The sequence below is a fragment of the Vombatus ursinus genome, unplaced genomic scaffold, assembly GCF_900497805.2.
Source record: "Vombatus ursinus unplaced genomic scaffold, bare-nosed wombat genome assembly UNPS02014959.1, whole genome shotgun sequence".
NCBI classification, from domain to species: domain Eukaryota; kingdom Metazoa; phylum Chordata; class Mammalia; order Diprotodontia; family Vombatidae; genus Vombatus; species Vombatus ursinus.
Genome location: NW_020954737.1, coordinates 14852262 through 14877927, shown reverse-complemented (window position 1 = coordinate 14877927; position 25666 = coordinate 14852262). Strand labels below are relative to the sequence as shown.

Below are 25666 nucleotides of genomic sequence, written 5' to 3'. Positions count from 1 at the left end.
GGCCTATGCATTTAATGAAGATATCTTTGATGCAAATGTAAAAAGGGAAAAAATGCTCTCATAGACAATTCTCTTCAGTAGACCACCTCTTCACATTTGTACAAAGGTAAAAAATACAAGATAATTCTGTGTTTATTGTTTGATTACAAAAAAAGACTTGATAAAGCAAAATGCCATTTTTAAAGGGTATCTACTCTTTAACAAGGTGTCTGTTACACACATGTTAAAAGTGTTTAAGATTCCCTGATAGGGGTGACTGGTGAGATGATTTGGTTCAATGGTAGATAGTGTGATCAAACGGAAGGAGGGGTGACCCTAAGGTCAGAACTCATAGGATCACAGATGAAGAGCTGGAAGGCACCTCACAGGTCATTGAGTCCAGCACTATTATCATTTTACTGATGAGAAAACTGTGGCCCAGAGAGGTCAAGTGGCCTGCCTAAGGTCATTCAGTCATTTTTCAATTGTATCTGACCCTTTATGACCCCATTCAGAGTTTCCTTGGCAAAGATACTGAAGTGGTTTGCCATTTCCTTCTCTAGCTCATTTTTATAGATGAGGAAACCGAGACAGAGTTAAGTGACTTGCCCAGGGTCACACAGCTAGTAAGTGTCTGATGCTGGAATTGAACTCAGGACTTCCTGATCCAAGCCCAGTGCTATATCCACTGTGCCCCCTCGCTGCCAAGGTCACACAGTTACTAATATTTTGGAGTTGATACTTAAGCTAGGGCCTCCAAATCCTAAACTCCACCTCTAGCTCATGGTGGATGTTATCTCCCCAATAAGATTCTAGGTTTCTTGAGGGCAAGAAGCATGTTTTCTCTTGTTTTGCTCATAAGACCTAGTACAATGTTGGATATACATAAGCGCTCAGCATGAACTTGTTGGTTGATTATGTTTAGCTAGATGCATAGTGGATAGAACGCTGGACTTGGAGCCAGAATGACCTGAGTTCAAATAGCAAAAGAAGATAAAGCAGAAACATGTGCAAGTACTAATCGCTGACCTCAGAAACACTCTTTGTGGGCTTGTTTTAGATGTGTCAACACCAAATGTTAGGTTTTAGCACATCGATTATTCAAAAGACCCTACGAGAAAAGAAAAAGTCTAAGTGGGCAGGGGGAATGAGCTGTTACAAAGGCAGTCCTAACGACACGTGCTTGCAGCCTTTCTCCCCCCTCTTACCTTCATTAAAGGTTTCCACACTGCATGATCCTGAAAACTGGTTCGAAGTTGCTGCACAGACCTGGATAAACTGTGCAAACATCTACAAAGAATAATCAAAATTAGCTTCACACAAGGATTAAACCTTTACTTTTCAAACATAAACAATTGGGGGTTTCATAACTATTAATGCACTGCAAATAAGACATATGTAAATATTTAACCACTTCAGAACACTGCATTTATAAGTTTATATGAGCTTAAGTTCAGTCCATTTGGTTTCTTACTTCATGAAGGACCAGAAATTTAACTGAATTAAACAAAATGATTTTTATTCAGACCATTAAAACTCATACCTGACTGCAGCTAACCGCACCTTGATACTAGACTCAGACAAGCCATTCACAATTCGGTCCATCATATTTTCAGTCTCAATGATCTGGAGAAAAAGGTTAATTCTGCATAAATAACAACATGAAGTTGACAATTTATTTAATGCTTGTAAGTGTTAGTAGTTCTCCCCCTCTCCTCCCTCTTTTAAATGGTCATTACAATTTAAATGCTGCTTTTTGGTAAAAAGTTTTTACCTTGTAGACAGCAACCTTGTACTGGACCTGGGCAACACATCAGAAAAGTACTCCTACCGATTATGAGCATCTACCATCATAAACGATAGACACAGGGCAGGCTTTGTTTTTAGAAAAATAACAACACTTAAGACAATAAACAGCATGAAGAATACAGAGACATTTCGATTTTTTTTTTTAAAGTAAATGATGAAAATGATTTCTAGTTTGGTGAATTACTATTAGACCAACAAACATGAAAGGGAACAAACAACACAGATTCTCCAGAGAGATTTACAGATCCTACCCAAGCCATCCTGTCGAGTGGAAGATTTTCTAACATTGATCAGTAGCTTACTTTCTTCTTGACATTAAAACCAAGCACATGGTTTGTTTTTTTTTATTAATTAACTACTGTCTTCTTTCACTGAAGCCCTTAGTCCAGTTGAACACCTGGAAAATACTAACTACAGCTTCTACAAAAGTATTTACCACAGTGTTTTATAAGGAGGGCAACTCACACCTTATAAAAGGTAAATTATTGTCCCCAATAATCTTGGTTAAAAGAGTGGGAACACTTAGCTCATGGTGGGTACAACTAAGAAGTTGGTTGGTGTCTTGAGGGAAAAGTGGGCAGCTGGGTGGGAGCAACAGAACATTCAAGGCATATAGGAAGAGACAGGGCTGTCACGGACTCACAGAATGTTACATCGAGAAAAGGACTTAGTGATCTTCTTATCTTATTCCTTCACTTTGCAGATTTTGAGTTGAGGGCCAGACAGATGAGGTGATTTGCCCAAGGTCAAGCAGGTGGTTAGTGACAGAAAGAGCTTGGATCTTCTAACTCAATCCACCACTTTTCCCACTATACTCATTGTATGGGTAGAAGTAGAATAGCTAAGGATTGGAGAGGACATCTGGTCTCAAAAGCTGAAACCCAAACTTCATCTAAGGGTTGGAAACCAACTGGTACTGGGAAAACATGTTTCTTGCTTGGAACATCATTCTCACATTTCTAATGAGTTACAGGACCTTTCTATTTAGTTCTTCCTTAGGGATCTCAAACTAAATATGCCTATAATTGAACCAACATTTTCTCCTAAACCACTTACTTTTGTCAAATAGCATGCTGCCAGTCTCCAAACATTACAGCAGCCTTTGACTCCACCCTCTCCCTCAATAGCCAGTAACCAAACTATATGGATTCTTCCATTAAAGTATCTTTTATATCCATTTCTTATTCTGTTTTTACTTGCCACCACCTTAATTCAGTTCCTTGTCACTTGAAGACATCATAGATTACTAATCGAACTCCTAAACTACAATCTCTCATGATTCATCATGCATAAGGGACATAAATTTCTGAAAACAATCTGACCTTTTCACTCATCTGCTAAAAATGTTTAACGACTCTCCACTGCCTTAGGACAAAGTCAAAGCTTTAGTCTGGCACTAAAGTCTGGCTCCAATTTACTTTTCTAGACTTATCTCACACTATTTTTTTCATGTACCCTAAGCTCTAGGGTAGACAATGTTTCCTAAGTATTCTAGTATTCCAATAAGTGCCTATGAAAAAGAGTATTTACTATATACAAAAACTTCCCACACTTCTCAGGCATCCCTGATCCTTCTTGCCACCACTACTCATAAAAAAAAAAAATCAACAGCATCTATTACATATTAAAGTACTGCTCTAGGTGCTGGGGGAGCACAACTAAGTATATATAGTATGGTTCCTGTCAGCACAGAGTTCATAATCTAGTTGAGGAGCTGGGTTCTGAAAAAGGCAATGGCAACAGGACTCCACAAGTCAGAGAGAAGGAAGGCTGCCTTAAAATGAGAGGCCAAGTATATGTAGCTGAAAAATCTAGAAATGAAGAGTGGCAAAGGGCTTGCTAATAGGGGTGAAGCCAGGAGTGCTTTACCTGCAAAAAGCTGGGTACTCTCAAAACCCAAAACTTTCAGGATTAAGGACAGGACATCAATAAGATTGTTCCCTGGAAATAATATCTGGAGTATGATGTCATGAGGAGCCTGAAATAGGGAAGACTTAAGAAAGATTAACTTCTTTAGCTACAGCTAACCAAGGTCTGATTACTATAAAATCTGTGGGGTCTGTCAGCTTAGAGGGCAAAGGTGGGAGAAAAGTTAAAGCCCCTCGATGGTGCATTTCACTTGGGGAATTGGTATTACAGTTCTTTTTAAGCGCATTTGGAGAGAAAAGAAATACGTTAAAAGGCAGTAGAGTGTGGCAGAAAAAAGACTGGATTTGGAGGCTGAGGACCTAAGTTTGTATTTTGGCTGTTCTACATACCACCTGTGTACTTGTGGACAAATCAGTTCACCTTTCTGGGCTATCTAATTTGCAAAATGCTTGGGTTGGACCAGATAATTGCTAAGATCCTTCTTAACTCTGAATCCTATGATCCCATATTAATGAGATACATTAGTCTTATTCAATGAGGAGTGGTTTGCACCCCTTTTTGTCCATCTCTAGAACTGACAGAACAAAGGAGAAAGACAGCAGGGCCTGGTATGGTTTGTGATTAGCCACAAGACACAAAACTCCCTTGCTTAAATTTGTACTCTGAGGACCCCAAAACAACTGACAAAACAAAGATCTTTCTGATGTTGGCCCAATTTCAAATGCTTTTTAGGGGAACTCAGCCAAGACCCCAGCAGCCATGAGACTGACACTAATAACAGGAACAATACTGATACCATTAAATAGTTGTACAGTTCTTTATAATTTTTAAAGTGTTTTCACATATATTAAATCATTGGGCTCACAATTACCATGAGAAACAGCTTTATAATTAAAAAAAATACTGCTGTCATTAAAATAAAAAACAAAAACACCTTATTCCTGCCCCAACACTCTTGTCCAGTAAAGTCTTCTCTTGTAACAAAGAAATAATTAAGGAAAACAAAGGGACACAATGACAGTGCCTGACAGTTTTATTCTCATTTCCAGATAAGGAAAAGGAAGCTCAGAAGTTATATGGCTAGCTCAAGGTCATCCAACTAGAAAACCCAGAGTCAGATCTCAGGTTTCCTGACTTAGTCTAGTACTTTTCTCAGTAAATCATGCAACCAGTTTGGGGGTCCCTCTACTCTGCACCAAAAGAAAAGTTTAGTATGGTACAGGACATGCTAGGACAGTAGATGATCATTCTGTCAGTACTCAGGCTTCTTAACAGTATTAGCATTCAATCTTGACCAAACCATCCAGTTCTATAAGGATTACACAGTGGTAAATATCATCATTGAAACAAATGCATATCCTATGTTCTGGATAAACTCTTGGAACCAGTAGAATGTGGTAAAAGTCTCTAGCACTCACAGAATTAGCAGGATTAAATGCTTAGTATAAGACAAGTTTTATTTGTTGTCCTAAAACCCAATGATTTATTATTACCATCACTACTACCAATAATGATGATGATGATGATGATGATGATAACTGAGAGGTATGATGTAGTGGAAAGAAAGCTAGCTTTGGAGTTAGGAGAAGCTGGATTCAAATTTAGTCTCTGATACGTAATAATTGTGGAATCCCAGGCAAATTGCTTACAACTGTAAGTTGCAGAAAAATTGCATAACTGCAACTCGTAGAGGAAGTTTCCTCACTGGGGAACTTCCTACACTGATGAAATCACAGATCTAGACTAATAATCATAATAATAATAATAATAATAACTTTACACAATATTTTAAAGTTTCAAAGGACTTTACATACACTATCACCTTTGAACCTCACAACAACCCTCTGTGGGTAGGTATTAGAAGTATAAAGATCCCCATTTTACAAATGACAAAACTGAAGCTCCAAGAGGTTAGGTGACTTGCCAGGTGGGATCTGAACCAAGGTCTTTCTGAATTGAAGTCTTGCTCTACTCAGTACTGAAAGGCTTCATGAAGGAAACAGCATTTGAGCTGGTCCTTGAAAACTATAGCTGTGCTAATTTGATTTACTCAAAGTTACGTTCTCAGGTTTTGAGGAAATGGAAAAATTTTCTTTGGGACAAAACAGAACAACTATACTACAAGGTGGGAATCTCCTAAATCAAAAAGAGATGCAAGCCTTCTTCTTGAAACTACAAGGATAGAAATCATAGGGTTATGCTGAATTTAGGATCCCAGATAACTCTCCTCATTCTCTTATCCAATAAGGTATCTTGGACTTTTGAATGATAAGAGGTCTGATAGCTTAAAAGGTAAATCTAGGAAGAGATAATATGTGCCCATTTTCTCTTTCCTTTTTTCCTTTCTCCTTTCTTTCCTTCTCTTCTCTTTCTTCCATCATTCCTTTCATAAATTTCTCTGACACAGGGTGACGTATTATTGCTATATGACCAGAAGTAGGTAAAATGATCAAATGTTCATCTGAAGAAGTAGCAAATAATCCAGAGGCAGCAATCTAAAATAATTTTTTAAAAAGCCATAAAATTCTTGAGAGAAGGGACTATTTTGTTTATGTCTCTATATTGCCAGAGCTTAGCACAATGTCCAGCACATAAAACACATTTAACAAATACTTGCTGAATTGTTAAACTGTATGTCTAGCAATCTTATGAGAATGGGGTAATTTACATCCTTTCATCTTTGAAAGCAGATCACAAGAGTTCTGAAATAATTTAACCAAATGAATAATTTTAATTCCAAGCTTCTGGAAGCTCTCACAGTTCAATAATAAGAATACAAATTCTGTAATTCAGAATGTTACTAATACCCTCCTCCTTCCAAGCTAGAAATGATAACCTGAGACCTTTGAGGGGTTAAAAACAAAGAGTCATCTTTTGTCTATTGTACCTAGGCAGAGAGAGCTTTAAATAATGATTCCAATTCTGTATAATATTTGCTGGGAACAGAAACAACACCAAAGTTATAATGTTGCTAAGAAGCAACATGGGCAAAAAGATAGGTCTAATGAAGAGGGTTCAAGGTATCCAGCTAATTGAAGAAGCAATAGGTCTGAACAGTCAACAAATCAAATCCAAGGAGGTCAGTTAGGGTAAGGATACATAGGTCCTTACATAAGATACATAAGTATACAAACAAACACTAGTAAGCAGGCCTGAACTCTGATCCTAGACAAAGGATGCTATGTGGCCAAATGGGAAAGGAGATGAAAAACTATTCATCTTAGGTTGCTGGGGATGGGGAAAGTTGTATATACTTGACATTTCCTGGCTCTATTTAAGGATAGCAGGAAGTAGTCTTAGGGCTGGTGCTAGGTCACTTGAGACTGATGATGGAAAGCTAGCATTTGTACTAAGAAAGTATTTGCTTTGACAAATAGAATACATAGAGGTTTAGTCACAGGTGATGAGAAAATGCAAATTTGATAGGTTATCTATACAAAATGGGCTTAAAATTCTATCATAACTATTGTTTTTGCTGGTATTTATGCTGATGGGAAGGTAGGGCAGCAGGAGGGGGAGGCAGCAGGACCTAGACTACTTAATTCCCAGGTCATGGTTCAAAGAGTATGTGGGGTTTGTTAGATCCAAAATAGCCAAACACAAACCAGAAGACTTCTTTCTGATGCTCTCAAATACTTTTAATAGCAAGCGCCTATTTCTGCCCCCACAAAATAATTTTTTAAACCTTGTTTTATACTGACTGCAAGGCTCTGGGTGACCCTGAGTCCACAGAACATAGACATCGCTTGATGTAACAACAGGAGCACCTGAAGCAGATGGGAGTCTTCCTCCTTTAAGGTTCTCCCCAGGAGATCCTTCAGTCATTCTACAACAAAGGATATTTACTGTGACTTTGTAGGACTTCTAAGATTTGCCATAAGTTGGCAATTAATGGTATGCAGGGGTAAAGGGGAAGTATTAAAAATGACTTAAAGGTTTTATGCCTGGGTGTTTTAGATGGCAAGGTGCCACTAACAGAAATAGGGTAGTTAGAAGAAGGAATAGGAGGGGGCAGGGGATAAATGGCAATCAGGGAACTGCAAGTAAATATTTTAGACTATTATGACTAGAAATAAAATATGCTGGAGATTATCTCACAGTACTTCTCTCTATGATGGATACTCTCACCTTTGAGTTTCTAATTTGTTGGGGGTAGTAGCTAGAGTGGAAGGCTTGAATAGATCTGCTCATGGGTACCAATCAACCTTCCAAGATGCACATCCTTCTGAGTTTTCAAATAAGACAGTTGTTGGGCAGCTAGGTGGCGCAGTGGATACAGCACCGGCCCTGAAGTCAGGAGGACCTGAGTTCAAATCCGGCCTCAGACCAAACACTTAACACTTACTAGCTGTGTGACCCTGGGCAAGTCACTTAACCCCAATTGCCTAAAAACAAAAAAAACCAAAACAAAGAAGACAGTTGTCCTCAGACTTCCTTAAACTTGAGCATCTCCTAAATATGACACTTTTTTCCACCTCTACTCACCATGGGGCAAAGGGGAGGGGTGAGAGTGGGACAATTAGGGGAAAGGGTTGGTTATCCTGAAAGGGTTTGGGGAGAGAAACATGGAACAGATGGTTAATATCTGAATAAGGTAAGCTTGTAGGCAAGGGAGAAAATTCTGCTTGTGAGTAGTACGCACGGGCAATTGATATGGTAGAATTCAAGGCACGGACAAATATCATCACCTATAGCAAAATGGGCTTCGAATTGGTCCACTCATTGTAGAAAACAATGTGGAATTCTCCAAGGAAAGTCACTAAATCATTTATGTTCTCTGATTCTGTGATCCTACTCTATGATGTTAATGACAGAAAGATCTCATATATAACAAAATATTAATAGCAGCACCATCTGTAATAGCAAAAGAGTGAGAACAAAATGGTATCCATCAACTAAGGAATGGCTTAACAAGTTGTGGTATAGAAATGAAATAGAATATTACTGTGCCTTATAAAATAACAGTGAAAAATTCAAAGAAACAAGGGAAGATACTTAGAGAAATGTAGAGTGAAGAAAGCAGAATCAAGAGAATTCCATACATAACAACTTCATGATATAAATGAGAACAACAACAAAAAGCAGACTGATGAACTGCCATCAGCTATCTCAGTCCTGTAGAACTGATAAATACCTTCCTCCTCTCAATACAGAGGGGATGACTAGAGATATGGAATGCCATATATATGAGACATTCTAAAGGAGAAAACAATGGGTGTAAAAAGGTTGGGCTTAGTCAAGCATGAAGACCCAATTACATAAGAACTTCAGAAGAGGGGCAGTTAGGTGGCACAGTGGATACAGCACTGGTCCTGGAGTCAGGAAGATCTGAATTCAAATATGGCCTCAGACACATAATACTTGCTAGCTGTGTAACTCTGGACAAGTCACTTGCTCCTAATTGCTTCACACCAAAAATACAAAACAAAGAAAAACCCCTTCAGGAGAACTAGGAGGGGAAACTAATCATCCTGATGGTACCTCAAGAGAGACCTTAAATAGTGTTTAAGCATTTGATTAACTCTTTTGGTTTGACAGGAATGGACCACATTCAGCATAAATGCAAACCCATAAATTCTAGGCAGGCCTTTCAAAATCAGAAAGAAGACTAGGACAACCACTCAAAGATGGCCCCATAAAAATGAAATGTACTGCCTGTTAGCATTATAGGTAGGGTCTTTGTAGAAATAATGGGCTAGTTTTGATAAACGAGGACTACTACTCAAATGACGATATGTGATTAGGCAAGGAATGAATTCTTTCATAACCTCTAGGATGTTGATAACCCCTACAGTTTCTGTCATAGAATTTTATCTTGGAACAGGTGTCATATGACACTATCACTTTCCACATCCTGTCAAATGCAGGGCCACCAGATGATCCAGCTAGGTAGCTATGATGTTTTGCATGCTTCTAGTGGTCTATAAAGGGCTGACAGTGCAAAGCTAAAGGACTTGGAGAGGATATGGCCTGGTGGGAACATAGTCATTCTTTGACATAATAGTAGTACCTATAGGAGTCTGCTTGCTTCAGGATTTTCCCTGGGAGATAATAATGATAATAATATCTAGTACTTACATAAAGCCTACCATGTGCCAGGCACTGTGCTAAGTGCTTTACAAATAGTATCCTATTTGATCCTCAGAACAACCCTGGGAGGTAAGCACTATTATTACTCCCACTTTATAGATGAAATGGAGATAAACGATTGGACTTGCCCGTGTCACACAGCTATTAAGTGTCTGAGGCTGGATTTGAACTCTTACAACAAGGGAAACTGCAACAGGACTTTTAGGATTTGACAGGCATTAACAACTGATGGTATATGGGAAGAAGACAAAGTGGCAAAAATGACTTTTTAAGTTTTTTGCCTGGGTGTCCAGGAGGTTAGGATACTATCAACAGAAATAGGAAGGTCAGAAGTAGAAATAAGAGAGGGAGGAGATGTTGAGAATCTGCTCATACTGGAAAAAGTTACAATTTCCTTTTTCCCTTTTCCTTCCTAGACATAAAATAAACCTCACAAAATTCTTGAGAGCACAAGGATGAGGATTTGAAAATAGACTCAGTGCTATAGATGTCATGCAATCAATTTCCTCAAAAGACCTTCTTTCTTGTACTCCATTTAGAGATTTGTTCATTTTATAGTTAAACACAATATAACAACTCATGCCTATATATTGGTAAATAATTTATAAAGCCCCTTCCTTAAAACCTTGAGTAGATAAATGACCATAGAAGGTTCCAGGTATTGCCAGGTTCTCTCATAGAAGATAAGTATTTTAATTAAGTGCTTTTCAGAGAAAATGCTCAAAGTGAGTAAAAAATAATCATTGTAATTTATAGAGCACTTTAGGATTTACAAAGTACTTTATATACATTGTCAATTAATCTTCACAACAACCCAGTGAAGAAGGTACTAGTCTTCATTATCCTTACCTAATAGATGGGGAAACAAAGACTTAGATGTTTCAGTAACTTGCCCATGGTCACAGAGCTAATTATTGGAGGTGGGATTTGAACCTAGGCTTTTCTGAGTCTAAATCCAGCACTTTTTCCAAAACGTCATACTACTTCTCAAATCAACTAACTTAATGCCTCTTATTTTGGACAGCCTATTCTAGGATAAGAATGACTTGTTTCATTCCTTCCCAGCTGGTGGTACAGAGAATAGATTGCTTTGGAGTCTGGAAGACCTGAGTTCAAAAACAACCTCAGACACTAGGACAAGTCACTTAACCTGTTTGCCTCAGTTTCTTCATCTGTAAAATAGGGATAATAACAGCACCTACCTCTCAGGGTTGTTGTGAGATTCAAATGAGTTAATATTTGTAAATGCTTAACATAGTGCCTGGCACACAATAATCGCTTAATAAATATTTATTCTCTCCCTTATTTTTTCTGGTGCCCCCTTAAGCATCTTAAAGGCATAGCCTTCTCTTTGTGAAGTTAGAATTGATAGGATGAAGAAAGGTGAAGGATACAGAAGACAGAATATTTGTTGAGTTGCAAGACCTTAATTTATACACATTCACTGAATTTATACCTCTTGGTATTTCATGGAAAAGCAGTCTTGGTGAAGAATGAAGTTCACTGGAGGTAATTTCTGATGAAGAGAAATAGCAGAATACCTTGAGGCCAAAAAATTGCCATATAGATGTGCAGCACTTAGAACTTAGAGATCACAGAGTCCAACTCACTCCCACCCCTACCCCCCCAGCCTCAATTTACATATTAAGAAATAGAGGCCCAGAGAGGTTAAATTACTTGTCCAATGCCTCACAGGAAGTCTGTAGTACATTAAAGACTTAATTCAGATCTGAATCTAATAATCTTTCCTTTATACCATCCTGCACAATCCCTCATTTGGAATAAGAAATGCTGCAAGAATATCTGTAACATCAGTCTAGCATAAAAAATGTCCCATAATTTGTCCCTCAAGTTAACTCCTGATTGTAATGGTACAAATTGTTGGACTTTTGGATTTAAAAGGTCAACACAACTATATTTGTGCAGCTTTGGCCCACCACCTTTCCCTTAACCCACTTGTTGATCTTGTAGCTTGTTCTATTTCTGCCTGGTCCATCCAGGCCAAGTCAAAGGGAAGAGAAGCCCTTCTGGTAATATACAACATATAATAAATACAGTGTGATAGATCAGAGACACAGGAGTCTTATCTGTTCCTATTTCACTTCCTGCTTCATACGCCTCAGAAACTGACCATGATTTGTTTTTCTTTGCTTTATTTACTTTTCCTATCAAAATTGCTGTCACCACTGCAAATTTCTAAAATCTAAAATAACAATGTAGATATGCAGAGTTGGTAGGAGCATGATGTCAAAGGAATAGAATAGGCCTTGGAGTCTGAGAACCTATATTTAACTCAGCTCAACTAGATGCTGCTTAAGTACCTTGAGAAAGGTATCTCAGAGGTGAGAGAAAGGAGTCTCTCTGGACAAAGATATCCATCCTCATCTGTAAAATGATCAGGTTGATTATTAAATCATTAAACTACATAATCCCCAAAGCCCCTTCCAACTCCAAAACCTATAAATTTAATGAACATAAGGGTACATATAGCTTATTTATTTTAGAAAGTAGACAGTTCCTAGGTGGTACAACTGGCTGTTCTTGCAATTTATAATGGTCAAACTTGTTGACAAGGGAACTACAGAGAGCTAATGATACCATGTCACAATGTGGTATTAGCCCATTCTAGATGATCCCAGATAATACTATCAGGAAGATAGACTTTCTCTTACCCCGGTACTGCTAGCATCTAATTCCTTCCCCTAGTGCCAACTGTACTGGCAAATACAGAATGAAGTCTTAAAAAAAACTGGCTAGAAATAAATTCCATGGAATCCCAGAGCACTTCATATTTTAACTGTAGGATGAATTCAATTCAATAAAGATTGGTTAAGCATCTGTCACGTGTAGAACCCTGTGCTAGACATAAGGGAGATAAAAAGGTTAGAAAAGAAACAGTTGCCCCGGTAGAGGTAACAACATTACTGCTCCTTCAGTAACAAACCAGATTATCAAAAAGCCCACAGCCACATGCTCACTTTTTCATCTGTTCACTTCCAAGTAGAACTTTCCTCCAAATCCAAACAGGTCAATCATTACTTTAAGATTTACAGATCTATTAGGGATCCCACTTTCAATAACTTTTCTTTAAGTGTAAAATCTCTGTGCTTCTTAGCTGTTTTATTATACATATACTAGTAAAAATCACCAACCTAAACAATGTGCTTTGTGCTTAAAAGCCAAAATCCCTGTTAGTTTTTCAGGTTGTTTCTTATTTAACAAATTCTGAAATATTTAATTCTTATTTTCTTTCAGAATACTTACATCATGAAAACCTTATTATCTATTATTTTCACTTCTTTTACTCTGTAGGTCAAAGGCTCTCAAGACTACAAAAGGTTTCAAAACCTTATCCTGTTTTAGGAACTCATTTAAACCACTTACCTTTATGAGAACCTCAAGGTTCATTTCATTGATTTCAATTTTAAGCTGGGAATGGCCTTAAAGTTCATCTACAACCTTAAAGATGAGGAAACTGAGGCCCAAAGAGGTTAAATGACTTGACCAAGATCACATAGTTTAGCTAGAAGGGAATAGGAGACATAATCCTTGTCAAGTCTCTTGGCTCCCAGTTTATTATTCTTTTAAGTGGTTATATCACAATCAAAGTATAATGAATACAGATAGATTATAGAGAAAATTTTAGACTTTGAAAGGATCTTAGAGATTAGACAAATCCACATATTTTACAATTGAGGAAACAGGTGCAAAGAATGTTACTTGCTCATGGTCACACAGCTAGTGGTGGTAGTAGAGCTAGGACTAGAAGGTGTTCTCTCATAAAATTATTGGGTAAAAATCTTTAAAACATCCAAGTTATTGGCTTTAACCATATAGACTAAATTGTAAACTTAGTCCATTCATTTGAATAAAGTCCTTATGGAAGGAACAAAGCCTTCAAACTAAGCCTTAAAAAAATCCTAGGTTTTATATAGATATACATATATGAACAGCAACCACTTAAGAGGATATGATAAAAGATAAAAAGTTCTCTTCACAATAAAAGGCTGGCCAAAAACTTAATATGTTAGAACCATACAACCATAAAATACGCACTAACAAGCTAAAAGTTATCATGGAGGACATCTGGATAAATGCTTTTTACAGATTAGAAAACTAACCACTTAAAATTAAAAGAAGTTGATCTAAAATTCTAGCTACCCAAAAATCATATAGTTGTTTAATATAAAATACAAACTCCTCTGATATTATCAGATATAAGGAGATATCTTTTTTTAAAAAAAAAATAAATAAGGCTTCAGATAAATGGTAATATTATTTTGGAAAATTACCGAGCAAGTAAATAACGTAGCATTATGTTAAGGGTAATCAAAAGTTAGCATTTTGACTCTTCTTCATTAACTCATTTAGTTAACCGGTTGTCACTTTGTTATGAAGGAATCTAACTATATAAAACTTTACATGTTGTTTAATCCCAAAGATTAAAAAAAAAATAGATTCTTTAGGAGATAAGTGTGCTACAAAATAAAATTTGTATAGTCTACATATGCAAAGACAATTCAGTATTTTAAAAATCCTTTTAAAACCAAAATAAATAAGTACAATGGAACAAATTAAAAGTGAAGGAATCACTAAGTTCATTAAAATGCAAACAGAAATTATTTTATATGTTCTTTTATCTGAAAGTGGTTTGATCTGAAAAGCATTTAGTTTTTAAAACTGAGTTTTTCTGGTTTAAAATTTCTTTTCACAATTCTTCCTAACTTAAATGTCTATACTCCTTGTCTTTTTTTTTGATAGTGATAAAAATGATTAAGTTAAAAAATTTTTAAAAAAACATGGAAAAAATTCATATAACCATGCAAAAGAAATAATTTCTTTTCCTTTTCCACTGCTAAGAAAAAGGTGGCAGCACTACTTTTCTCTTTGTCCTTTTTTCATGAAAAAACCCAGTGACTTTAAAAAAAATTATCTTTCTGTAGCTAGTCTTTTTATGTATGAGTATCATATAAAATTGCAGTGGTTAAAGGCTGTTTTTTTACTCATTTGGGTCCAGAAGTGAAGGGTTTCTACCTCCTCATTTTTCTAACTTTAAAGACACTTAATCACTAGTAAATGATTTAACACTAACAAATTCTAAATTATAAATTAAATTTGAGGACAATGCTATATAACAATTTTGCTACTTCTTTCATACTAACTTTGAGAACAGTTCTATATATACTCTACTGCTTATCAATCTTTGCCTTTCATTGAAGGATAAAAATAAAAGACTTTTTATCAAAGAAATTCAATAAAAACCCACTAATTAAGACTAATTTGGAATTCAGACAAGGTATTCCTGAGATGAAAACCATGAGAAAGGAAGGTGATTTGCCTTTGAAAGGAGAGCTGACATTCATAGACAAGGAAGATGAGGATGGGTGAGGGGTTAACGATATATAGGAAAGAGCAAGTGCTTTAATGTATAAATTAAAATTGTTTGTAATTAGCATTCAAAAGTTGTTTGGGGCATTGAGTGGTTAAGTGAATTGATCAAGGTCATTTAGCGAGTGTGTTAAGAGCCTGGACTTGGAACCAGATCTATGTAACTCAGGTTGGCTCTTCATTCACTAAATTGTTATTTATTGCCCCCAATGTGATGACATGAATATTTTCATATCTATATATCTATAAATACATGTACATAAGTCAAAGGTATTTCACCAAATTGGAGGATAACATTATACAAGTACTGCTTATTTTACAAAACAGAACTGATACACAGGAAGCCATTTTTAAGGCATCAATTATATTTTCCCATTAACTTTTCATATAAAAATGAAAATAAGTTTTTGAAGAAACAAATTTGCTCCTGATATAATAATAATAATAAAAAAGATTCACATTTAAGAATGTAGCAAATCTTTTAAAACACACATTTAAGAATAAAAACAATAATATTTTGATCAAGTGAAATTAATATTTAAAACAAGTAAAAAAAATATAAATACTGTACCAGAAAATTGTGTTCCCTTCAGCCTAGATCCAAGTGGGAAGCAGATGCACCCTTGTGGGCTGGCCCTTGTTTGATATACAGATATTTCCTTTAAATGGCATCTTTTAGCTCTCTCATTCTACTTCAGGTACAATGAAATCCCATATTGACATTATCACAGTTTATACTTTCCCACAATTTAAACTTCATATCCTGTACTCATAAAACTTCCCATTTTGCTGTCTAGGAAACTAGACCTATAAGTTTTTTATACAAGTTGCCAATGGGCACATACTTTCTACACTCTCTACCCCGAATTAAAAGAAAGTGCTTCATTTTTTTGGAGGCAGCTTTTTGGGTTGTTACCCAGTTATCACTAAGAAGGAATCTTCTTGAGAATTTTTTTATGTGCTCTCCAGAATGAGAAAAACCAATGATTACCACTTTCCCAGCATTTGTAATGCCTTTTATTGTTATTAAAGACAAACAATGTCATAGGTAAATTAATTTCCCACAACTTGCTCTGTCTTAACAGTCTCCAGAAAAAAAAAAAGAGGGGTATTATTTTTAAAACCTAAGGTTATGATCAAAAAGCTACGTGATGTGACCCTTAACAGGAAATTTTTTATCTGATGTACTGTTCCTTGTAATTTGGTGAGTTGTCCCTAGTGTTCTTAATTATAAAACGAAAGATTTCTGTTCTGATTAAGGATGTTATAATATTAGGAAATTGTTCATTTATCTGACATCTTTTAAAGTTCTTCATGGTAATGAGGAGAAAAAAGACATTCCTTTCATTTTCAGTCCTCTAATAAGCAAGAATTATATGTTTCTAACAATATGATAAAAAGCATTAGTAATACACTGCAAAGACAAGGCCAGCATGTCCCTGAAAGCTGAGGTTTCCTCTATGTTCTAGTTTAAGCAACTTCCCCATATGGATTGTCCAGGTACTACTACTGCTCATGTGTCTGTCCTCTACCGGTATGATGCCTTAAGCTCCCCTTGATCCATGTCTTTCTGAGTCCTACACTATTAAGTCTTCATTTAATATGAAGGACAGGCACTACAGCTCACAATCTGAACTATTGCCTAAGTTAGCCAAGCCACCATTGTTACTGGCTCAGATCCAGTTCTCCTACTTCTCCTTCTTTATATCAAAAATCAAGCATATTCTTTAAAAAAAAAAACCTAATACTCTCAGCTCTCTCCAATAGCAAAATATCCCCATTTCTACCTCAAAGTGCCATGGCAAATTTAGAAATTTATAAAAGGCTGAAAAAATGTTATGAAGCATCAAGATAAAATAATAGCATCCTTCTACACAATGGGGCATCATGTAAATTAAAGAAATTGGTTTCCATGATATTCTTTCTTTAATTTTCAATTTCTGTATATTTTGTTTCATTTAAGTGGGGCACACCTTCAAAGCATCTAGACTTTCATTGCAGACAATGACAAATCCAATCCCTAGTCTGTTTAGTTTTACCTAGTCTTCAGAGAAAATACAAAGTATCATTTATATCTGTATAGGCAAAAATGTAACATAGCTTTAAAATTTTTTAGGAACAATATGTTAAAATGTCACAAGAGGGGATGGCAGTCCTCTAAAATAGATGGCCTATGTTTCTTCCTACATAGTATTGTCTCACAGAGAGAGAGAAAAAGAGAGAGAAAGATAGAGCACGCACGCGTGCGTGTGTGTGTGTGTGCGTGTGTGTGCACGCGTGTCTGTGTTTCTCTACAACTTTTCTTCTCCGTCCTTTTCCCTACTTTTCTCCCATTAAGGTTGAAATGTAGTAGAAAGTGCCCTGGTGGAATCTGGAAACACAGATTTGAGGCTGGGCTGTGAAATTTACTAGATAATTCACTTGACCTCTGCTCTGCCTTAGTATATACTGATATGCTTCATACCACCTACCCCATAGAGCTAAGTAAGAAAAATGTTCTATAAATCCTAAAGTCCTAAATAAACTGTGGATGACATTATTGTTGTTCTGTGTCCTGTCCCTACTCAAGTGATCACTATAATTATATAGTCTTAGAATATACATTTTATTATTTGTTATACTTACTGAAAATAGTGCTGCACTGCCCCCCCCCCTTAATTGTAAGCAGATCAGTACATCATTTTATATTTATCTCTCTTGAAACGGAAAAAAAAAACCCCTCAATTATCTTGCTTTCAAATGCTGTTCCCTCTGTGGTTCTATGAACGAAGTTTTTAAAAAGGTCTCTTATCCTTGGCTAATGCTAAAAATGAGCTCTAAAAATTATCCAGCTTTCAGGAAAATAGGCAATGTTAAAAAAAATAATGTTAAACAATGATTTCCAGACTCTATACAAGAATACAATTGGCATCACACTATATAAATGTAAAAATAAATAAGTACCTTACAGATAGTATAAATAAAAATTTGTCCAAATATATACTTGAACAAAAATAAAACACAAATAAATGCATTTAAAAGAATTAAACTGTATCATTTATATACTTAAAATAAAGTTTTACCACTTTCTGAGGCTGATCTCCAAGAAGGTCTCATCACCACAAGCACACTATATTTTCCGTGTTACAGTTTCTCTCTTTGGTAGTTACTACAAGTTATCAATTACTTAGAGACTGAAATTCCCAGAAATCACATATTGTTTATCATGTAAGAATAGCATAGCATTTGCTTTTCAGCACAGCAAACTACAATTTATAATTAAGTTATTCTTTATTTTTTTTCATGTTTCTACAGAAACATTCAGGAATTATCCTTGAAAAGTGGGGGGGGGAGATATACATATTATACACACAGAATTTTTTTTAATAAGCTACTATTTAGGCTATGTTGCAAATAACACTAAACACATTATGTCACAAATTAAGTCAATAACTTCAAAATAGTGTTTTATTAAGAAAACAAAAAATTATACACAAGTACAAAAAAGGACACCCTATTTTTCTACTGGCCCATCTGTCTATCTCCCTTTTTAGCCCATAGCATTTCCCTGAAAAACTCTTTTGAAGCTTTATCACATGGGCAAAATAATTCTCCAGTTTCCAAGCAGCATACCAGTTTATCAGATCTTATAGGTTTAATACAATTATAAATTTCCTCAATATTTCCCACATTAAAATTTAGAAGTTCGCATTTTTCTTTTTTTTTTTTAACCAATAATGATGAAATTGCAGATACTCAAAGTATTGACGTATTTTTAATCTACATCAGAGTGTCACAAGAAGCCCTTGCTTTGGAATACAAGATCATTTATCCTAACTGTATGTAAGACGAAGTGTCAAGATTCATAACTCAAATCAAACTGCGATACAGACAGCATCACATATTATCACCGAGTTAAGCCTGAAGTGACAATTTTGCCTGTTGGTGTTTGGAGATGCAAAACAAATTTTTTCAGATTGCCTTTTAAGCACTTTTCTAGTTAGAAACATTTTATTAATGGTGCCAAATAAAGGTGCATAGAAAACAAAGCATGCTAGTTGTGTCTAATGCTATTATTATTATTTTATTATTTTTTTTCCAGATGGCCTCTCTATGGACTCATTACATTCTTTTGCTTTGACCATATTCTGGTGAGGCTGTCCTTCACTATAAATATAAGGGTTCCAGTATACCTTTGAATCATGTGACTTTTCAATATGTTTTAAAATTATATCTTATAGTAGTGAGTCAAAGTGATCTGGATGAAAATAGCCAAGAAACTACCAAATTCAGCTGCCTGATTCTGGGTCCTTTATATGGATATTAAATAACAAGAGAACATTTTGTTTTTCTCCCTGGTGTCTAGAGTGGCCCTGCACAGAATGTACACCAGATTCTCTTTGTGAGTGGTCAGCACTCTAGTGTCTTTGTTTGTGGAGCTGAGCCAGAGCTTTACATTATACTTTTCTCTTTGCCCAGGACCAATAAAGAAAGCAAGACTTGTGTAGGGCTAGGTTGCAGCGACAACATGAAAGTGCTAAACATACCATTGAACATTGGTCAGGAGCTTAAAACTTCAGATGACCACTCACTAAACCATAAAATCATCATTCCACAAAGCTTTTATTCACACAAAACTTGCACAGTAGCAAAAAAATTAAAACATAACTAGGCCACATATCAAAGAACAATGTACAATAGGAGACTTGAATTTGTCAATGGTATCAGAAAGAAGGTATTTCCATAAATAACATTTACAATTCTAGTGTTATGTTTTTCAAGGTGTCTGAAGCTTCACAGTGCTAGAATAAATTTCACCAGAACACATGCAAAAAATGTGCAACATGAGAATCCATATTAATGTCACATAAAAGCACACCAGTTATTTATCATTCCAGCACGTTCATGCCACACTACGTTTCTAAAAACAAAACAAACAAAAAACCCCACATCCGGGTCCCATTCATTCTTCAATTATGCTTTAAGTCCCTCTGTTTTATTATAGTCAAACAGTCACTGTTAGTGCTCTTCACCACGCCTTTCAGGATGATGTCACTCCCTGCCTGCTGGCTGTCAGGACTGGGGGACGCCCCTCTCCCAGACTCACCTTCTTCCGGATGTCTTCATCATTAGCTCCAAGAGAGGCATAAAGCTTGAAAGCAGCCTGGCGAAGTTCATGAGCATGCTTTAAATCATGGTCAAGCTATGAAAAAAAAAAAAACATGATCTGACTTAGATATTTAATGATCTGAACTTTCAGGAAAGCTTATATATTTGACATGAAAAAAATAAAAGTCCAAATTTATTAACATTTTAGGATGATTGAATTAATCTGAAACAGACAAAATGGAAATGCTGGTACCCTTTCAATATCTGAGAAGCTTTTAGGCATACATGACCATTTGTGAGAAATATTAATAAAAAAATAATTTTAATTATCAGTCATTTTAGCCATCTGCCTAAATTGTATGTTTAAATACCCACTTTGACAATGTGATTTCTGTTCAAAGAATTTGTTGCTATTTTTCCATATCCACAATGGAATGTCGTATCATTCTAGGAGAAGAATAAAGGGAAAACAGTAGAAAAAGACATAAAGGAGAAGAAAGCAAAGGAAGGGGAAAAAAAGAAAGGTAACTATCATAGGGAACACAAGAATATCATTAGAAATTGTTTCAGGTGCCTCATAGTGCCACCTACAACATCAGACCCCAGATCTAGAGGAAGAACAGGTAGCAACAGGGTGATTTGTGATGCTGAGGAAAATTAGAAAAGTTGTTATTCTTGTCACCATTGTCACATGTCACTCCTTGACGGGCTACCTTGCTTTTTGCATTTTCTATCTTTTGTTCGGGGGGTGAGGGTAGAGGGAAATGTATGGGAGGGATCAGTGAATCTTTCTTTGTTCTTAATTTATTTATATATAAATGGAAAAAAAAAGTGAGATGTCATAAACTATACAGTAAAAAAAGGTAAAAACAATATAAAAAAATTTTTAAATTATATATTTTAAAATGTTTTAAACTACAATTATAAACTGTTTAAAGTTTGACATTTTCTGTTAGACATGAAGAGAAAAATAAAAAATACCCTTTTGATATCAGTGATTGCACTGACTGAACTGGGATATTTGAAGTAATCAGCAAGCATGGCAATTAGGTGATCTGTTATGCTAGCAATTCTTTGTAGTTCAACATCTGGTTCAATCAGATAGGCAAGTGTTTCAGCTCCTTCAACTCGCTCCTCTAGCAATCTCTCCTTACTGCACATTCGAACCAAACAAGGCAAAGTCTGAAAAATATAAGAATTACTTGGATGTTTTTTAAAATAAAAGATTGCTGGATTTATAGATATCATTCAGATCTTACATTCAGAATACCTAATAGTTAAAATTTTCAAACAATGGTTGTCAGAAAATGATTTAGAATTTTTCTTCAAAGTAAGAGCAAATAAAATCATAGCAGTGTGGTAGAATGAAGAGAATGATGAAATTAAGTAAGGAAAATCTGGGTTCAACTCCTACCTTTGACATTTTGTTACCAGTATGACTCTGGGCAATAATAGCTCACATTTATGTAGTTTTAAGGTTTGTAAAATGCTTTATATATATCATTTTGATTCTCACAGTAACCCTGTGAAAGAGTTATTATTAACCACATTTTGTTGATGAAAAAAACTGAAGCTAAGAGGTTAAATAACTTGCCAAGGTGCACATCTCTGGTGTGTGAGTAGGATTTGAACTTGAATATTCCTGACTCAAAGTCCTGCACTTTATCCACTATACCACCTAGTTGACTCTTCGAAGCTCAGTTTCTTCATCTGTAAAATGAAGGGGTTGGACTAGGTGGTCTCTAATCAAGCTTTATATCTATAACCCTACAATACAAATTAAATCACATAAATAATTTGCAGATTAGATTTTTTCAATACTAATTTTAGTTTAAGTAAAATAGAACTTCATTAATTCAGAAAGTTTTATTAGGAATTTATTATTTTGATGATGGCCTTAAGTTAATTTCTATACTATCTATAAAATATATCCACATAAGGTTTTGAGAGCAAAATACAGCCTGGAGTATTTAACCATAGGTATGAAACCATGTCAAAGATTTTTGAAAGTTTGAAAACACACACACACACACACACACACACACACACACACACACACACAGGCAGAGCCAAGATGGCAGAGTACAAGTGAGGACCCTGCTGAACTCTCCCAATATTCTCCTCCAGAACAACTTTAAAATAACTCCACAAATCAGATTTTAGAGTTGCAGAGACAACAAAAGATTAGAGGAAAACACTAATCCAGCCTACAACATCTTAGGAGCTCCACAGAAGAGGTCTATAACACTTGGGTGGGCACAGGCCTGGAGCATGATAGTAGCACAAGCAATGGGCCTTGGAGGCAGCCGTGACAATAGCAGCAGCTTTGGGAGATCTCAGTCCAGAGATGGTTGGGGGTTGGACAACAGGTCAGAAAGTGATTACAGGTGACCCTCTGCCAGCACTGGGTGCAACTGGTGCTGACTGGCACCTCTACTGCTCATATAGAGCTTTGAGTCACAGTTCCAGAAAGAGAGAAGCACTTGCGGTTGGTCACAAGGGAGGAGGGGCCCTGGTCTCATTTCCAGGGCTAAGAGGAGGGCTAGTACTTGTGCCTGCAGAGGAGTAGTATCCATTCCTAGGTAAAGATGAGAGCAGAGACCAGGAAAGCAACCACATCTCTCTCTGGATCACACCATCTTGGAAATACTAAGAACTTCTAGCCTCCCGCCCCCCAAATTAGCTCTAAAAACGGCAAAATGAAGAAGCCTGAAGCTTCCCCACCCTGAGGTGAGTGAAGCCCAACTTTAACATAAAGTTAACAGTCAAGAAATAGGCTAGAAAAAGGAGGTAACAATAAAGAAGTTGACCATAAAAAGCTTCTATGGTGGCCAACAAGACCAAGACATGAACTTGGAAGAAAACAACAATGTGACAGCTATAAGAAAAACCTAAAAAAAAAAAATGCTAATTAGACCCAAAGCAGCCAAGAATGCCTAGAAGAATTAAAGAGATGAGTGACAGAGGAAAGATTGGGAAAAGAAAATGAAAAGATACAAGTAAATTATGACAAAAGAATTAACAACTTGGTAAAAGAGGCACAAAAATTCACTGAAGAAAAGGACTCCTTAAGAAATAGAATTGGCCAAATGGAAAAGGAGGTGCAAAAGCTCAACGAAGAAAACAATTCTTTAAAAATTAGAATTGGGCAAATGGAAGCTAATGACTCCATGAGAATTCAAGAAACAAAAACAAAACAAAAAAATCTCCAAAAAACAAAAATTGAAAGAATGAAAATATAGAAGAAATGGAAAATACCTAAAAGCCATGATAAAAAAAAAAAAGAGAAACAGAAGGTAAAACAGAATTTGAAAGAATCTACAGATCACCTTCTGAAAGAGATTCCAAAATGAAAACTCCTAGGAATATTATAGTCAAATTCTACAGCTCCCAAGTCCAGCAGAAAATATTGCAAACAGCCAGAAAAACAAAACAAAATAAACAAACAATCCAAATATCATGGAGCCATAGTCAGAATCACACAAGATTTAGCAGCATCCACGTTAAAGGAGCAGAATGTTTGGGATATGATATTCGGAAAGGCAAAGGAACTAAGATTACAACCAAGAATAAACTACCAAGCAAAACAGAGTATAATCCTTCAGGGGGAAAAATGGATATTTAATGAAATAGAGGGCTTCCAATTATTCTTGATGAAAAGACAAGAATTGAATAGAAAATCTGACATTCAAACATAAGACTCAAGAGAATCATAAGAAGGTAAACATGAAAGAGTAATCATAAGGAACTCAATAAAGTTAAATTGATTACATTCCTATGTGGAAAGATTACCCATGCAATTCCTGAGAACTTTATGATTATTAGAACAGTTAGAAGGAGTCCACATAGAGAACATGGGTATGAGTCAATTATGTGGGGATGATCCCCCCTACCCCGCCTCCAGCCAAAAAAAAAAAATGAGGGTTGAGAGAAAGGTACGTGCTGGGAGGAGAGGGGAGGAAAAGATAAAATGGGGAAATTTTTCTCACATAAAAAAGGCACACAAAGAAGAGCTTTTAAAGTGAAGGGGAAATAAGGAATGACCAGCAATGCTGGAAACTCACTCTCATCAGAATTGGTTCAAAGAGGTAAGAATATATATACACACTCAGCTGGGTAAAGAAATCTATCTTACCCAAAAGGGAAAAAGAAGGGGAAGAGAGTAAGAGATATGGTAGGAAGGAGAAGGGAGGGAGAGATTATAAAAAAGAAGGCAGAGTAAATGAGGCAGTGATCAGAAGCAAAACAGACTTTTGAGTAGGGACAGGATAAAAAGAGAGAGACTGATAAATAGAAGAAAATGGGATGGAGAGAAATACAGAATAATCATAACTATCAATGTGAATGGGATGAGCCAACACATAAAATGAAAGCACTTAGCAGAATGGATTAGAAATCAGAATCCAAGAATATGTTGTATACAAGAGACCATACTTGAAACAGAAAGACACATACAGAGTTAAAATAAAGGGCTGGAGCAAAATCTATTACACTTCAACTGAAGTAAAAAAAGGCAGGGTAGCAATCATCTTAGACAAAACTAAAGCAAAAATAGAACTAATTAAAAAAGATAATCAGGGAAATTACATTTTGCTAAAAATTATCATAGACAACAAGTATCAAAAAAAATTCTGTAGCAAGTTTCTCTGATAAAGGCCTCACTTCTCAAATATATAGGGAACTCAGTCAAATTTATAAAAACAAGAGCCATTCCCCAATTGATAAATGGTCAAGTGATACGAATGGGCAGTTTTCAGAATAAGAAATAATAGCTATCTATGGTCATACAAAAAATGTTCTAAATTACTACTGATGGGAGAAAGGCAAATCAAACAACTATGAGGTATTACCTCATATCTATGAGAAATGACAAATGCTGGAGGGGATAAGGGAAAATAAGTACCTTAATGAACTGTTGGTAGAGTATTGAACTAGTTCAAACATTCTGGAGAACAACCTGGAACTATGCCCAAAGGGCTATAAAACTCTGCATATCTTTTGATCCAGTAATACCACTACCAGATCTGCACTCCAAAGGGATCAAAGAAAAAAGAAAAGAACCTATAAATACAAAAATACTTATAGGAGCTCTTTTTGGGGTGGTAAAGAATTGGAAATTGGGGGGGGGGGATTCATCAACTGGGGAATGGCTGAACAAGTTGTGGCATATGATTTGTGATGGAGTACTATATTATGCTGTAAGAAATGATGAGGGGGACGGTTTCAGAAAAACATGGCAAGACCTATATGAACTGAGGCAAAGTGGAGTGAGAAGAATCAGGAGATCATTGTGCACAGTAACAGCAATGTTGCAATGATCAACTATAAAAGACTTGGCTACTCAAATCAATACAATAATCCAAGACAATTTCAAAGGACTTATGACAAAAAAACTATCCACCTCCATAGAGAGAAATGATTAACTCTGAGTATGAACTGAAAT

General features: G+C 35.9%; 1 protein-coding gene across 4 annotated transcripts in view; it reads right to left on the bottom strand.

The window, feature by feature from the left end:
- Positions 1 to 25666, bottom strand: part of ARMC8 (armadillo repeat containing 8) — a 129767-nt gene that overhangs the window by 29570 nt on the left and 74531 nt on the right. For all 4 annotated transcript variants that reach the window (XM_027845264.1, XM_027845265.1, XM_027845262.1 and 1 more), the window contains 4 exons: positions 21205 to 21405; positions 20222 to 20317; positions 1523 to 1605; positions 1188 to 1269 (listed from right to left, as the gene is read on the bottom strand). In XM_027845264.1, coding sequence (XP_027701065.1) covers positions 1188 to 1269; positions 1523 to 1605; positions 20222 to 20317; positions 21205 to 21405 — 462 coding nt within the window. The remainder of the gene's footprint in view (positions 1 to 1187; positions 1270 to 1522; positions 1606 to 20221; positions 20318 to 21204; positions 21406 to 25666) is intronic.